We start from the raw sequence: 18,232 nt of genomic DNA, 5'->3' as shown, positions 1-18,232 counted from the left end.
GCTCACGTACGAGTAGGGTATACCTATACGTATCAACGGTTTGTTTCATCTTCGCCGCGCCGCGCCGCGCCGCGCCTCGCCGCGCCGCGCCGCGCCGCGTTCGCGCGTTGTTCGCCTACTATACGTAAGCCGTAGCGTTAACCGCTGTACGACTACCATGAGTTGACATAGTTGTGGACGCCACGCAGCGCACGAGTTCATATCATACTTGAGGTCGCGCTAGATGTATGCAGTCGCGCACGAAAACGCAACACATGCTAGCAGGTCTGGCGTGCTGCCTTTGTTCTATCAATTACCTTATCGACTGCAGCCGCGAAATATTCTCTAAATCAGTAACAACCAGGAAAATCTAACGCTTCTACCGGTTCAGAAGTGAAACGAGTGATATATCAACTCCAGGCATTGCAGAATACATTTTAGCTTTGGCTTAATTAATCTTTGTTTACTAATAATGATGGATGACTTGTTATTCCTGTTCTTGCCAGCCCATCTGTTAATGTAACTTTTACTAAAGTAGTTTGTTTTGTATGTTCTTGAACATTAATTGTTGCGTTTTTGTTAGTCGGATTGACTTCATCTATTTATTCGATATCATAGATTATCTATCTACACTAGTAGATAATCTATGATATCGAATAAATAGATGAAGTCAACGGTAACGGTAACGGTAAGCCCACGGTACACTAAAGCTGACTGAAACAAATATAAAGAGCTATCTGAAGAGGTTATCTCTAATTTTCCTTTAAATGAGAATAATGATCCTATACAATTATATGTCAAATTTAGTTCTGAACTCCACCTCTTAAAAATACAATGTATCCCGAAACTTACCAAAAATACAAAATTTATTAGTAGACCGCCAGTTCTTTGGTGGAATAAAAAGTGTGAGGATAGTGTCATTAAAGCCTATGAGGCATTAAAATATTACAGGGCGAATCCATCTTTAGAAAACTATATTTCGTACAAGAAACTTAATGCTCTTAAAAAACGCACAATAGCAGAGGAAATAACTAGTAGTTGGCGTAGTTTTTGTGCTTCTTTAACAATGAATCATAGTTTTGCTATTGTTAAAAATATTGCATGCAGGTATGCAATATTTTTAACAATTTGATTTGTTTTTAGGGTTCCGTACCCAAAGGGTAAAAACGGGACCCTATTACTAAGACTCCGCTGTCCGTCCGTCCGTCCGTCCGTCCGTCCGTCTGTCACCAGGCTGTATCTCACGAACCGTGATAGCTAGACAGTTGAAATTTTTACAGATGATGTATTTCTGTTGCCGCTATAACAACAAATACTAAAAACAGAATAAAATAAAGATTTAAGTGGGGCTCCCATACAACAAACGTAATCTTTGACCGAAGTTAAGCAACGTCGGGCGGGGTCAGTACTTGGATGGGTGACCGTTTTTTTGCTTGTTTTTTGTTGATGGTGCGGAACCCTCCGTGCGCGAGTCCGACTCGCACTTGGCCTGTTTTTTTTTTGTCAAGTTTTACTTATCAAAAAACTCCAACCTCAACCTTATACTGGGTCAACCAAATCTTGTCAGTAAATAGGAACAAAAAAAACTATACTCATCCTTTTCTTTTGAGTGCTAGTACTAGTGTAAGACAAAGATAGTATGATTTTCTCTGTCTATGTTTGAAATCAAACAGACCTTTGACAGACTATATCAATGTTACTATTCATTTAAAATGAGGGTTGGCAAAACTATCTACCGTAGGGAACCCTCACGTAATTCTTGCAATTAATAATTATTTAATAAGTACCTAAACTTGATGTAAAGAAATTAGAAATCGTAACGTAATATTTATTAACTATTTCATATGTACAATTTAACATGAAATCAACATGTTTGGTCAATATTAATCCTTTATTATATTGGACTGGGCAGACGATGATGGTTTTTCTATGAACTCGAAATTGATTTTTTTAGATCGCACTATTTCCCGATAGTTAATCGCAGACAATTTTGGTATCCGGGTTTTCTTGGTACTGTTGAAGTCTACATAGTACAAGCCAAATTTTGATCTGAAAAAAAATGATTCCTCACGTTACATTGTAAATAGCGTAAACATTAAACTCATGTTAACTAATTCACAATTAACCTGTGTCTGTGGCTTCATATATTTTAACCCCATTAAACTCTATCTGTGTGTCAAATTTCTCAAAAATCATGTTCGTAAATTTTTGCGCGCATTCACTACCCAACAATAATAGCAATGCAAAAGGAGTGTTATTTTATCAGCAGATTTAAATATTTGTTTAGACTTCAATTGAGGGCAGTACTTAGCTTTAAAAATAATTAAAACTACGCGGGTTTATAGTTCCTTCAGCGTTTGATGAATCGAATACACAAGTAGACGCAATTAGCAATTAAATTCAAATTATTTATATTCAAACGTGAGAAGTGAAACAGGAAACAGGTTTAATCGTGATGCCATTAATATAGATTCCTCGCATGCACCTTAAAGGTGACAGTTCATTTCCAACCGCAGCTGCACTACTGTTCAATTTACTATGGAAATTGACAGTAACAGCGACGCGTTCAGTACCAGTAGTGCAGCTGCGGTCAGAAATGGAATGTTACCCTTATAACACAATTTTATTGTTTTGTTTTATTATCTCAGGTGCCTGATATAATCCGGTACCTAACTCATACATAATCAAACGAAGGTTATGTAATTGTTCATAGCCTTCCACGTTTAAACCCATGTTATAATAGAAAAAAGTACGATACGCCGTAAAACGGGGTGACTAGGAAATTTGATAGTTTTAAAACGGCCACTAAATTAGCATTATTCATTATTTTCACGAACTGTTTCGTGTAACAATATATACATTCTTGTATACCTGTAAAAATTCCGAATAAAAATATGTTACGTCTTCATCAGATCGTGAGGCAGCACAATCGCATAGCGTTTGCGACCTATAATTGTTTAAAATTAACAAATAAATACGTACGTGTAACCATCTTTCCACTCAAAGTCATCCATTAATGTCCATGCAAAATATCCTTGTACGTTACAGCCATCGATGTACATTGCTTGCAACATTTGAGCTAAGTATTGGTTATAATAGTCGACTCTTGCGTAGTCGTTGGTGCCTCCAAGGTCAGTTAAACCATTTTCGGTGATGATGATTGGAATATCTTTCCCGTACTCATGGGTTATCCAGTTAATAAGTTTCCGAAAACCAGGAGGATATACCTTTAATAAACATAAGTATGTGTTTAATATATTAATATGAACAATCAATCGCATAGCCGAATCGACAATCGCGTTGCTTTAATATAGATTTCCTACTAACTACTACTACTAATTACTCTGACCTTCGTTCAATACTCAGGTTGAATTATGTTCGTCTTTCAATCATAACACAGTACCAAGTGATATTATAATAAAAAAAACCGGCCAAGTGCGAGTCGGACTCGCGCACGGAGGGTTCCGCACCATCAACAAAAATTAGAGCAAAACAAGCAAAAAAACGGTCACCCATCCAAGTACTGACCCCGCCCGATGTTGCTTAACTTCGGTCAAAAAACACGTTTGTTGTATGGGAACCCGACTTAAATCTTTATTTTATTCTGTTTTTAGTATTTGTTGTTATAGCGGCAACAGAAATACATCATCTGTGAAAATTTCAACTGTCTAGCTGTCACGGTTCGTGAGATACAGCCTGGTGACAGACGGACGGACGGACGGACGGACGGACGGACAGCGGAGTCTTAGTAATAGGGCCCCGTTTTTACCCTTTGGGTACGGAACCCTAAAAACTTGCATATAAAATATTGTATAATAAAACCTTAGGTATAACACATTACCATGTCACTTGGAAAAATACCGATATTGGTACGTAAAACGACAAACCGCAAACCATTATCATAGTGACACCATTCTATAGAATAAGTCAGAACGTTTAATCTAATCATCTTATTGTGATCCTAGTGCAGGTAATACTTGCTGTCATTAAAATATTACCTTGTATTTGAAGTTATGTGATAAACTCAACATTTATCATGTTAAGAAAAATATATCTTATCATGCGACCTAGTTACCTACATCTAACTATGTACTTTATTATGTCCCGTGTTAATCTAATACCTTTAAACGAGCAATTCTTGTTTATATATATATATATCGGGGATCTCGGAAACGGTTCTAACGATTTCGATGAAATTTGCTATATGGGGGTTTTTGGGGGCGAAAAATCGATCTAGCTAGGTCTTATCTCTGGGAAAACGCGCATTTTCGAGTTTTTTTATGTTTTCCGAGCGAAGCTCGGTCACCCAGATATTATTTGTTAAGTAGTTTATGGACATCAATGATGTTGTAAATCTACTAACTAACTATACTACTAAACCAAAAACAAAAAAGTAAGATTTTAAATACTTTCCTATTATACACGATTATGTCGAGATTCAGCCGGACAAACCGACTGATGAACAGGAGTGGAAACTTAGTTTTAGGGTTTTCCTTTAGAGTTCCTACAGGCACGGACCCGTACAACTACTTTAATGCTTGCGTCTTGTAAACTGGTTCCGACTGTTCCGAGCACGCCACCGTCCCACTCAGAAAACGAAAGTTTGATAAGGCCATAAGAATGCCTGTTGTAGACATAAAATGCAGATAATTAGTTGATCGTGATATTTACGTGTTAATAAAACGCAGCGAAGAATGAGGCAGTCTAGTTAACGAGTATTGTTCAATGTAAACATGACATGTGTATACAGGTGAACTTTTATGATATTTATAAACATGATTATCGATACAACAATCCTTTCATGGATTATTGTTTATTCATTAACAAGCCAACAAAATCCTAGTTGTAATACTTTTTAATGACAGATTTTTTTATAAATCTCGAAAACGTACCTACATTTTTTTTTTTACTACTACAGTTTTTAGCTTCTAAATATTCACCATCTTCCGTCCATCTTCTGAAAATACTTTACTTATCAAAATTATGGTAATGACTGAAGAAAACATTTTTGATAATAAATTTGCACAAGTTGGTCGCCTTGAAGCCAGAACTTGCCAACATAAATAACGGAATTTCCATACTTAACGATTGTAAACACTAAGATTAAACTTAAGTTTGACTTTATAATAGACAAACATTTAGACACTGTACCTATCTATGCAACTTCTGTATGTTTCTTAGATTCATTGCTTTGCCTGCATCTAAGAAACATACAGAACAAAGCAATTAAAAATGTTCTTTAATCAATAACGAAAAAAGATACTAATTATTTGTTAACTCATTTGAAAATTAGTGCCAAAATGATTAATGTATTTTGTGTTATTTGACGACCTGTCTGGCCTAGTAGGTAGTGACCCTGCCTGCCTATGAAGCCGATGGTCCCGGTTTCAAATCCTGGTAAGTGTATTTATTTGTGTGGTGAGCACAATATTAGTTCCTGATTCCTGTATCATGGGTGTTTTCAGTCCAGTAAAGATAAGATAAGGTAAAAGATAGTTTATTCAAGTAGGCATAATTACAATGCGCTTATGAACGTCAAATAAAACTATTTATTAATTTATTTTAAGCTATTTATGTATTTATAAATACGTATTCGTATATTATATACATACATATATCGTTGTCTAAGTACCCAGACAAGAAAATCCTTATTGAGCTTAAGTAGGTACCTACGCTTAAATTTAATTTGGTGTACACTTATTCCAAAACTGAACTGTCCAAAATATCCGAGTAAATCTACCGGCCACATGTAGTTCATCAGTCTTATCTTAATTAGTGCACTGTCTTCGCCCATTCTGGCCCATATCGGGCGCAAAACAAATTCTCCATCTAAATAGGAAATTCGCTTAGTATTACAGCGCCTTATGTACCAGTGACATTAAAGAGCCTTTATTAATTACTAATATTGCCTTTCGTCAATATACAGAATATATATACATACAATGTATAGCATTGGTTTAACAGAAATTTAAATATTGAGCGTAGTACACATATATAGATGAGAGGCACTTCTTACGTTTCGGGTTATACTTACCGAGAACCAATCAGCTCCTGGTTTCAGCCATTTTGGATCTTGCTCTAATTTGACACCCGTGTCATAGTCCATTGACGGTTTTGCCCAGCTCTCCTCTGAATTGGACGGAGACATGAGGAAGGTCGTGTAGTGATTCAGTCCAAAGAAGTCAGAGCTGCCTCTCAATGAAATTATCTAAAAACAGATTGACGACGAAAACATCCACATGAGCGACTTTTATTTTGTATTTCTTTACAAAACGCTATTTTTGTAATAAACAAATGGACTTAAAAGCAATGAACACGTTCATCGTCGATAAGTTATCAAAATATGGGTCCGATTCGGATTGTGAACTAGACATGTATTAGATGTCTATTAGACATCACCAAGATACGACAACGATATTTTTAAGATCTAGCCTGTCAAATTTGACATTTCCGCGATTCTGGATACTCTTGATCGATTTCCACAATGTCTAAAACGTCTCGTTATCTATTTTTAGATCTCAAAGCGATTTTGAAACGATCTTAATACGATAATGTAACGTAAAAGTGACATTGGTTACCCGAATTGATCTACAAAAAAAAAGATATCTAGTTGAAATCTAAACTATTACCAGGTATCTAGTACATATCGTATCGTTCTCTTTTCTAGAACGGATCTTGTTTTCCGAATACCGCGGTATATATCTCTCACTCACACAAACCCGTTTTGAAATGGAGACACTGAGAGTCATCGCCACAAGTTTAGTACCTAGCCGTTGTCGTACATGTTGCCAGGGAGTGACTTCATATGACACGATATACGATAAAAGAACAACCATCATATCTGTACATGAGGGGTACTATGGTCGCGCTAATCGTGTATGTATGCGTCAATCGTCATGACATGCATACGACGCTGTGCGTAGGTAAGAGACGAGTACAATAAGTAGGTACGTCATGTCGTGCGCGATAAACGCCTACAGACTATAAAATGTAGAAATTTGTGTCAAATCAAAGCCAGACATTCTTAAGTAGGTACTGATCGTTAAAATAAATTAGAAAGCGCCACTTGCCTCTTTATGAAAATTCGTTTTCAATGAATGAAATTAATTTTGATATCGAGCAAAACAGAATTATGTTAATACAAAATGTAGGTATATTTCGTCAATTCAATTAATTCATCACGCACATATTTATTTCTATACCAGCAATTTTAGAGGTATGTACAGTCATCATCAAAAGTAACGGATCAGACTACGCGTCAAAATTATCGCCTAACTTAATAATTTTCTAAAAATTTAACAAAAATATATATGTCTGTAAATATTTAAAAATGTTGATTAATTATACTATACAAGTAACTTTTGAATGCGAACTGTCAATATATATTTCTATTTGAAAAATTATTTGACGCGTTTGTTTTATCAGCTTCATTTGATGCTGTACTATTAACTATTTATTATTATGTAGAGCGAATTTAATATTTCAGTGCCATATTTTTCTTTTTCATGCACAATATTTTTAGCAATTATAAAATGAAAGCTTCATAAAAAAATACCTCTTCAGGCGTAAAATATGGCAATCGAGATCTCGTGTAACCTTGATGCAGACTCAATTTATCCACTCTGTTGCGTACGAGCTCCGGATAATCACCTTGCTTAGAGAAGATTGGGTGCGCAAAGGTACCTAGCTGTTAAAAAGAATAAGATATTGATAAATCAAATCTAAATCACTACATAGTACAAAACAAAGTCGCTTCCCGCTGTCTGTCTGTCTGTATGTATGCTTAGTTCTTTAAAACTACGCAACGGATTTTAATGCGGTTTCTTTAAATAGATAGAGTGATTCAAGAGGAAGGTTTATGTATAATTTGTTAACCCGTGCGAAGCCGGGGCGGGTATATAATTATGATTATTGTAATATTATAAACAAGTAGGGAGTGGCTAAATATGACTTGGCTTTCATCGGATTAAAGCTTACGCTCGCTCTGTTTCCAGCCTAAATTATATGTTTATTATTATATTGGTGTAGTAGCATTTAGTCGATCTCATATATGACTAACAGCCATATTCAAACTTTAAGATACGCTAAATATAAGATTTTGAAACGATATGGATCGGATATGTCAGTGTCAAACAAGTGTATAAAGTGACGTTTCTTCAAACAAAAACGTATCGTTTCAAAATCTTATATTTGACGTATCTTAAAGTTAGAATATGGCTGTAATTCGAGGTTGTTATACCTACGCGCATCTGAAGATATCTTTCAGCGGCCTCGATGTCATCTGGATTACCGCTGTTTTTCGGCTTAGCCCAAAACGCGTCAAGAGTGATGCCAATTTTCCCTTAAAAAAATAAAATAATATTTATCATTTTTAGGGTTCCGTATCCAAAGGGTAAAAACGGGACCCTATTACTAAGACTCCGCTGTCCGTCCGTCCGTCCGTCCATCCGTCTGTCACCAGGCTGTATCTCACGAACCGTGATAGCTAGACAGTTGAAATTTTCACAGATGATGTATTTCTGTTGCCGCTATAACAACAAATACTAAAAACAGAATAAAATAAAGATTTAAGTGGGGCTCCCATACAACAAACGTGATTTTTTACCGAAGTTAAGCAACGTCGGGCGGGGTCAGTACTTTGATGGGTGACCGTTTGTTTGCTTGTTTTTTTGCTTGTTTTGCTCTATTTTTTGTTGATGGTGCGGAACCCTCCGTGCGCGAGTCCGACTCGCACTTGGCCGGTTTTTTTTTTATTTAGTTTAGTTGTTACACGTGTTGTGATACAGCTACCATACCTAATCGGAACTTAGCATTTTGGATATACTTACTACTACTTACTGCTGTGGCGCAACGACCCGAAGTGGATCTTGGCCTCCGACACCAAAGACCGCCACGCTACTCTGTCCAAAGCCGTTTCTGCCATTTTGGATATGTCGTTGGCTAATATTGTATTGGTGTGAACTTAATAATACGCCGCTTTACTTTAAACTGTGCCAAAAAGCGTCTAATATAAATAAATAAAAGTATCCCTTTATTTCATAGTACTGGTGTGATTCATTGCCAAATTGCTTAAAATAACAGTTAAGGTAAACGTACCAGTGCTCGACATGCAATGCTCAATAGTTGACATCCTGCTCTCACCTCTATTGACAACGACTTAAGTTTCAAGATCACAGGTACTGGAACCGCTTTGAGCACCAGTACGTTTACCTTAACCAAAATTTTACCTTTTTGTGTCGGTCTGAACTCCTCGTCGTAAAGATGGTATGCGGCAGCATGTGCCAGCAGCATGTAGTGGATGCATAAGTATTCACCAACTCCGTGTGATTTTAAAGCGGGAGCGAAATAGTCGCCGCCGTAGCCCTAAAATAGGTACTTAAAATATATATTTAACATTGAAAAGAAATAATCGGGGATTCTACCAAACGTGTTAGGTATAATACATGCGCGATTTTATTTTTAAATACTTTCCATAAATTATAAAAATTAGGTACGTATATATGCTGTTTGCGGAAACTCATGTAAAGTGGTTGCTACAATTACATCGAGTAGGGTCATTATACGCTAGTTTCCGTCCATGCTCTAGTTTTTGTCAATTTGACAGATTCGAAAATAATATATTTAATTTTTAATTTTCTACTTGCGAAATATCATTTTTAAGCATTGCAATACGTATAAATGTGTGCAGTAATGTAGGTTTATATTCAAATTTCCTCAAGTGGACGAAAACTAGAGCTGCAGGGCGCTGGGCAGCGGTAAACATAAATACGTGTGACGTTCTCAATCAAAAGGTACCACTTTGTCCCTTACCATAAAGACGAAATTTATACGAATAATCTGTCTGAGCATCCTTACGGTAAGCGACAAAGTAGTAACTTTTGATTAAGAAGCTCGCATATACCTAGAAATTCCCATTCTACCAAAATTAAAGCTAGTTTTTGCCGTTCTTCTCGGGCATGCATATAGATATATATGTATATATACTATCAAGAGCACATCAGGACCTTCAATCATGGACGACGAGCCCTCGTCAATGAAATACGTTATTCAACTCACAGTCTTTACTGGATAAGACTAATTACAAATCATAGCACACGTTACACTTCTTATTCAAAGCAAACCAGTGGATTAGACCCAGGAACCGCCACAGACGTCATCTTCTCCCGTTCTTTTTCATCATGTTCTCATCTGAAGATTGATTGACAGCATAACTTCAATTGTTCTCGATTTCATTTGTTTCTGACAGCGCACTCTATGACGCCTTGGCGGAACTGTGCCGAACGCCACTCAGGTATACACCCTAGTTTGCTCTATTTGTCAAAGATTGCGTGATGAAACGCCTCTCAAAGGCGACAGATGGCACAATTCAGCCATTCTCCGACATATATATGTATATATGACGGCAAATTAAAACATCTCACCGGTGTTTTCAACACAACAAGAGAACAAAGGGCATTTTTAACATTGCAACATAAATTTCCGGAGGGCCATTTTAGCCGTGTTAAGGGCTCGTAAGTTACGAAGCACAAAGCGTGCCGTTAATTCGAGAGGCCCTAATTTGGAACAAATTATCGCACCCCCATAATTTATGATTACATCCAATCCATTCCAATAATTATATTCAGGTGTTCCATTACTTTTTAATCCGATATTCAGAATTTATAACACCCTAACGTTAGTCACCCGAGAAACTATTACGAAATTATTATTATATTGGGTATTAATAATTATATATTTTTTGTGCCATGTAGTATTTATTCTAAATAAATAACACGAATACTACCTTCCGCAAAATAAGGGACACCAAATGAGTACCTAGAATATGTATGGTATGGACTTCAGTGGCGGCGCGTCCCACATTTATCCTAAAATAAGCTAAGTTTTTCCTTAAATTTGCAAAATAAGGTGCAACTTGGTGTTACTTACTTCAAATTCAGCAAACCGATGAGAAACGAGTTTTATACACGCACCGCCACTGATCAACTTCCAAAATTACTTAAATAATTTGTAATTGAATTTATTTAAAGGACTGAAGCTAAATTTAATGTTTTGATGTTGCTGTTTTAACGTATAATTAATTATGGTTTATTCAATAATAACGTTGAGACAGTTCGATGTTTATAATTTCAAATAACAAAGTGTCAATGATTTTGACATTACTGTATGTTCACTTAATACTTGTAAACTGTGTTAAAAATAAAGAACTCTAATGGTGATACATGTGTTTTAGATACGTATAACTTGTCCTATACTAGTTCATCAATATTCACGAGTATAGGACATGCCAAAGCATTCAAGTACAACAACATACCTAGTTAAATTCCGAACGCCATTTTACGTCTTAAGCACAATGTCATAAAATTCATCATTCATGTGATTATACTAAATGAAGCAATTAACTAAGCAAATAAAATCAGTTAAAATCATTTTTTTATGACTTTAAATTAACTTGATCACCATGGGCTTTACTTGCGCGAATTTGACCGTGATACTAACGCAGTCTAATGGTAACAAGTGGAAATAGCCTCGGGGCGATTAAAATATATGAATTATTCCTCATTAAATTAACTCAATTACAAATACTTACATCTACTATCGACATATACTATCGACATATACATTGCCGTATTCGAACTTCAAGATTTTCACAAGAGACGACACGTACTAGATCCATTCTAGGTACGTAATAGTTTAGATTTCAACTAGTTCTCTCTTGCAGCGCAATTCGGGCAACCAATGTCACTTTTACGATAGATCGTGTTAGATATCTAGATATCGTGTTTTTCCTGGTGCAAAGGCTGTCCATCGCAATTCAACGCGGTAACGCAGCGAGTGTGATGGGCACCTTTGCACCGGGGGTAGCGCGGGGAGGCCTCTTTCAGTAGTTTTTATATTCCTTGTTTTATTTTAGATATATTTAGGATTGTTAGTTTTAATTTAGTATTATTCATAGTTGTATTTAGTTCATAAGTTATTTATTTGTCTTTTTACTGTATTTTTCAATGAAATAAACGTTTCCTGATATCTATTAGATGTGAATTAGATCTCTAAGTAATATCTTGTGGAAATCGTTCAAGAGTATCTCCAGAATCGTGGAAATGTCAAATTTGACAGGTTAGATCTTAAACATATCGTTATCGTATCTTGGCGATGTCTAAAAGATATCTTTTAGATTTCTATTACAAAATCCGAATCGGGCCCGTAGTGAACGCTGGGACGTAATAAAGAGCAAGTCATGAGTGAAGTATTGAAAGGGAGTCATAATGACAAAGGTTTTTTCTGTACACGGGATGGGACAATGGTGTCCCGGGGCCCGATTCGGATTTTGAACTAGATATCTATTAGACATCATCAAGATACGACAACGATATTTTTAAGACCTAGCCTGTCAAATTTGTCATTTTCGCGATTCTGGTGATACACTTGAACGATTTTCACAATGTCTAAAACGTCTCGTTATGTATTTTTAGATCTCAAACGATTTTGAAACGATCGTAAAGGTGACACTAGTTGCCCGAATTGAGCTGCAAAAGATATCTAGTTGAAATCTAAACTAGTTGGTATCTAGTACATATCGTATCGTTCTCTTCTATAAAACGATCTTGTTTTCCGAATACCGCGGCCGGACGTTGGAGGGGCGTGCGCGGAGTCAAAGCCAAACACACAGGTGCAACCCGCGTCACCTGTCAGGGTGGGTTATTGAGATATTGGAATTTACTAAGTTATACGAGTTATAAGCCATTAATCAAATCACTGTTTAAAATTGTTATAAAAATATATTCTAATTATTCACCTTTACTGCGTGTTATTAAATATAACAACAATAGAAGCTTGTGTAGTGAATTATAAAGTGACTATAATCCGTTAGGTTAATTGGTTACCTATTAAAAAATATATCATTTAATAACTACTTCAATTGACAAACCCATATTAAAAAAGAGTAAAAAAGGAAAAAACTGGTTGTCTCCGATTATACCCCCTGTACACTAAACACCAACCCCTTGCCTTTGTTTTACACTTGAACCGGCAACATCAACATTTCGGTAAAACGATTATGTAGTTAAATAAATTTCGACGGTTGACGACTAAAATTCACCATAGAAGCTACTAAGTACCTCACTACTTAAAACAAAGCATTTTCTTTGAATACTTACTGTCAGAAGTTGTGATGTTTGATAGCTAATTAAAGCTATTTTCGATACACCACTCACAATAGACATTTGTTCTACTCCGTTGGAGTATACTCGTATTATTTGCACTGAGGCAACGCGTGCTACGTTAGCAACGCGAATATCCGTATAATGTATTGTTGTACAGTATCAAAAATCGGTTAGTGTAAGCTTATTAAATTTTAAGTGATTAAAATCAACTGCTCTGATTGGATACAATGACTTACGTTATTGCAATGTTGGTGCGGCTCATTCATAGTTGTCCATACTTTAACCACATCGCCAAATAGATTAAACACCACTCTTGCGTAATCTCTAAAGTAATTCACTAGTTGAGGGTTAGCCCAGCCGCCTAGGTCCATAAGAGGGGTGGGCATGTCCCAGTGGAACAAAGTCACAAAGGGTTTTATATTGGCTTTTATTAACTCCTTTATCACATTCCGATAATATCGGACTGCAGATTTGCTGATGTTATTGTCAGTACCGTTCGGAAGCAACCTGTTGACAAGAGTCATAATAATACACAGAACACAGTCTAATTTTTTATTCGGTAGACTAAAATGACATTTCATATGAACATAAAATAACATTTCATAATATGAAATGTCATTTTAGTCTACCGAATAAAAAAATAGACTTTAGGTACTTAGCTATGTCATAAGTTATATTTAGGTACCACAAGAGTTTAATTTAGACTGATAAAATATAATGAACAGCTTTAATTTAAAAAAGAATATACTTAGAAATAATTTCAAAACTTAATTACCTATAATATGTAATGTAGCTACTGGTCAAAATAATTAAATTACTATTTACTTTTGTCTGTTCTAGCAAAATGTCACTTACAGATTTTATAAAAAAAGTACATACCTTTTTTTTTCGATTACCAAATACCTAATTAAATATACTTTAATGCACCACAAAGTAAAAAAAAAATTACAATATAAATAAAGCTAGCGTCAGGTGGCCTTATGGCTGTAAGCGATCTCTTCCAGACAACTTTAGGGTATCAGCCAGCCTATTATGGATAGCTTTATCCATCTTTATCCACGTGATAAAATAACTGTCACTGTTTAACACCGTGGGAAAGAAAGTGACGGACACCGTTTTATCACGCTGTCACGTAGACAAGAACGACCATCATATCCGTACAGGATGTTAAAGAACAAAGTTTAAAAATACTGGTACCTATTTAGTGCTCGGATAAATAACAGCAATTAGAAAAATACACATACGTACCTATACAATTAAATAAATATATACTAATACCTACATCAAAATAGTGAAATAATATAATAGGTTATTTGTTTTTCAGTATCAACAGACGATCCACAGAGATTTCCATCTGTTTTTGTATTATTAAGGTATTTTGCTCAATATGTACTTAAATATTTAAATAGAAATATTCTATTTACTGTTACTAGGTTGCCAATCATCCTTACCTTGGCCAAGAGATCGACAGCCTGTAATACTCCACACCCAACTCCTTGACAATGGCTATATCATCCATATATTTGTGATAAGAATCCGCTGCCACGTCCCCATTTGAGTGATCTGGCGTGTAGTTTGGGTGGGTGTGAAGAAATGTGTCCCACATACTTTCACCCTTACCTGTAAATTAACACGAAGTTCAACAATAGGCTACATGACCAAGTCTCATTTATGGTATCAATCGATCGGGTTTGTTTTTAGGATCAAATGTCTATATGGGACCCATTGCATTAAGCAACACAAAAGTCAGAAATTATAGTCACAGTCGCACTTCACTCGCGAAACGCCCCTCACAAAAGGATAAGTGAACATGACGTCAAGGTCACTGAGATCCCATCTTGTACTATGGACAAAACAAGAAAATTTCATTTTTGTCCTTGAAATATTGCGTTTATGTATATTGTTAATTTACAATCGAATGTAACCCTTAATTTTATCGTTTTTGGAAGTTTAAAAAAAAAATTGAAAGTTTCAAGTCCTGTATTTTTGTAACATTTCCATTTATTTTATTTTAATATCCACATTATTGTGATAAATTGCTCATTTGCTATCTATTTTACTAGATTTTGTTATAAAATTCAACATGTGTCATCATCCCTATTTTGATAATCAGTTGAGTGTTTTAATCAGTTATCTTATCTAGTAGGACAAGGACGTATGGAGATTACTACTGACACGTTGATTAATTATGTATATAGAAATGCTACACAGGGCTGCTATTCTTTTTGCCATTGATTACTGAGCATAGACGAGTAAGTGTTGATAAAGACTAGGGTAAACAAGTTTGAAGATCGCGTCTTAGGACTCGGAAGTGGATTGGCCGTGGAAAATGATCCATGACTCAAACAACTCGGAAGAATTAAATCAATCTCATACAACTGAGTCTAGTTATTACTCATTATTAACTCTTCAACGGTACCTGAGATGTGTAACAAGTACATCATACACCTATAGTTCATTTTTTTAGCATTAGAAAGAAGGTAAGCGATCTTGACATGTTTTTTTTATTAAAAATCACCATTTCAAAATAAGTCACAGCAAATATGTTAGAATTATGAATCATATACGATCTTTTACATTATATATTTTACTTTCATAAGTAATATAAACAAATTTTTTAAAGCGATTTTCAATATTTTTTAATAAAAAGACACGTCACGATTGTTTACCTTCTTTCTAATGCTAAAAAAACTAACTATAGGTAATCGAAGATCAAACTTATTTTTGTTGTCCACATGCGACGGCTAGCACTTGTTAGAAAAGCGAATGGAATAACATGCCAGAGCCCGTACCATGATTCAGAGACAGTGTCAAAACTGATATATACATATCGAGAACGTAATTTACTTTCTGTACATCTCGCTCGCACTAATATGCGAGTACGAGCGAGATGCATAGAAAGTAAATTAAGTAAGTGCCAAACTGGTGGTAGCCATACAGGACGAACAAGGCTGTCGATTGACCTCGTGAGATAGGTATGTAGAACTAAATACATTTGCATCAAAAAAGGCCAAATATGTAATAAATTATGTAAGAGTAGGTGTATTTGTAAGCATGTAATGGTGCTTTATGTTAATTTATGTAGTTATATATAACTAGTATTATGTACTATATTTATGTGAATAAATATTGAAACTCTAAAAATATCGAATACGAGCGAGTTTGGCAATATAAATAATCTGCATGTCCGCAAAACTATTAGTTATAATACATATTTGTATGCACGGGTGATAAGCTAATAAAATTAGACACAAAATTTTGACACTAAATTGTATCAATTCGTGCATTAGGTTATTTTGTAAGTACAGTCATATACAAAAAACCAAATACAAATACATACAAATGATTTATTCGCAGTAATATGGTTACATAGTGGTCTTAAGTATTAGGTACAAAATATGTAGTTCTACGTATTACACCTTTTCTGGCGTGCGAATATCAAATGAAAAACTTAAAATTAAAGGACTAAATCTACCATGCAACTAACTTAACTAATATATATATATTACAGAGTCTTCTTTGTAAGCAAAGAACTCGTTTACTGAGTAAAATACTCTTTGAGTAAGCCATTGGTGGAGCTGATACTTGAATTTATTCAAGTGCAAGTTATGTAAATTAGTAGGCTGTTGATTATACACTTTGATGGCCATAATGTAGGCGTTCCTTCTACAGTAATACAGATTTGTTCAAACTTCAATATTTGCAATTTTTTTTGCAGAAAACTGTATTTAACCGGTATTGCCCATAACATAGCCATCATGGAATTTAAACGACTTACCATCTTCATTCCACGCTCCTTCAATCTGGTACGCAGCAGTAGCAACCCCGAACATGAATCCGTCAGGGAATGTGTAGTTTCCCGGCCCCGACGCCCCCCGAGCGCTCAGTACGCTGCGCAAACAATCCATATTGTTTTTGGCGATGAACAATTATTAGAACATTTAGAACAACTGGGGATTTCTCAATCGATTACATGAAGGTTTACTACGTGAATTACTTTTGGAGGAATGCGAAATATATAATTTTGTTAATCAATGAAATTTTATAGTTTTAAAAATACAGCTTAGCTGATTTCTTAGTTCGTAGTCACTGACTTTCTTTCTTTTGACTGAACGAAAACAGACCACTAAAAACACAATGTTCAAACAAACAATAAGCAAATAACAATAATTAGAACATCCAGAGTTTGTACAGTAACGTAAAGGCACTAATCGGCTTGCACATACAGAGTTATCTATTTTGTACTTTGAGTTATGTATTTTGTAAACAAATGAACACTGTTTGGCTATTTGATAATCTAGGATAACTTACAAAAAGGAAATAACGAAATCACTGCAATTTAAACGATGAAGATATTGAGGAGAAAAATTAAGTCAGGCGGAAAATATTTTCCGATATCGGTATTGTTTATAACCTCACCTAAGGCTCGCTAGGACAGCCCTGAGAACGACTTGACGCGAGCTCGCCATTGTAGAGACTAAGGCAAGTTTAAGTATCGCACGTGACAATTAATTCTTTGCTGATACATATTAAGTAAAATAAATGCGAAGGTCTAAATAAACCTGTTTTTATTTGCTTTGCATGAATTGATGGACGAAATGAGGAAATCGCAGGTTCGAGTCAGATTTTCGTACGGGTTCCTGAATTATTTCATGCTTTGATAAAAAAAACAGTGTAAGTAGTTTTTCCTTCTCTGCTCTGGTATTCTTTTGTGTTTGGCGGGACAAAACTCGCCTTAAGCTTTTATTTTAATATTTAAACTATAAAGCGACAGACCGCAACAGCTACAACGATCATAAAAATAAAACCCTAAAACATTTGTAGGTAAGTACATTATTGTGTAGTTTAATAAAAAAAAAAAATTCGTAGAACAGTGCAACCTAATAAATGAGTCATGTAAAATACAAAATGAAAATCCGGATCAGCTTTTTTTAACGTTCGTTTTTATACCAACAAACGAAATTTTAGAAAAGTAACATAGACAAATATAATACAGTGTGTACCTACGTAAAAACAAGCCAAGTCAAATCCTGAACTATAATAACATCCCGACGAACTAGAACATGGCACCCATATAGATCTCAATTATTTTT

At 35.3% G+C, this 18,232-nt stretch overlaps 1 protein-coding gene across 1 annotated transcript; it reads right to left on the bottom strand.

Moving 5' to 3' along the window:
- Nucleotides 1–1,801: 1,801 nt before the first annotated feature.
- LOC134649458 (myrosinase 1-like) lies at nt 1,802–17,632 on the bottom strand. Its single transcript, XM_063504214.1, has 10 exons — nt 17,559–17,632; nt 16,918–17,030; nt 14,591–14,759; nt 13,376–13,646; nt 9,207–9,342; nt 8,223–8,320; nt 7,535–7,666; nt 6,014–6,187; nt 2,962–3,206; nt 1,802–2,028 (listed from the first exon to the last, which is right to left on the bottom strand). The coding sequence occupies exons 1-10, from the start codon at nt 17,606–17,608 to the stop codon at nt 1,863–1,865; spliced, it is 1,554 nt and encodes a 517-aa protein (XP_063360284.1). The 5' UTR covers nt 17,609–17,632; the 3' UTR covers nt 1,802–1,862.
- Nucleotides 17,633–18,232: the final 600 nt, after the last annotated feature.

The sequence above is a fragment of the Cydia amplana genome, chromosome 7, assembly GCF_948474715.1.
Source record: "Cydia amplana chromosome 7, ilCydAmpl1.1, whole genome shotgun sequence".
Taxonomy (NCBI): Eukaryota; Metazoa; Arthropoda; class Insecta; order Lepidoptera; family Tortricidae; genus Cydia; species Cydia amplana.
The sequence above is the reverse complement of the archived record's forward strand: the minus strand, read 5'-3'. Positions and strand labels throughout refer to the sequence as shown.

Bases quoted from the DNA above. Each gene is read 5' to 3' on its own strand.
- LOC134649458 (XM_063504214.1), bottom strand. From the start codon at position 17,608: ATGGCGAGCTCGCGTCAAGTCGTTCTCAGGGCTGTCCTAGCGAGCCTT. The intron at 6,188-7,534 runs GTATTTTTTTAT...ATCTGTTTTTAG, and splicing joins CATATTTTACGCCTGAAGAG to ATAATTTCATTGAGAGGCAG. The intron at 2,029-2,961 runs GTACGTATTTAT...ATTTTTTTTCAG, and splicing joins GAGTGGAAAGATGGTTACAC to ATCAAAATTTGGCTTGTACT.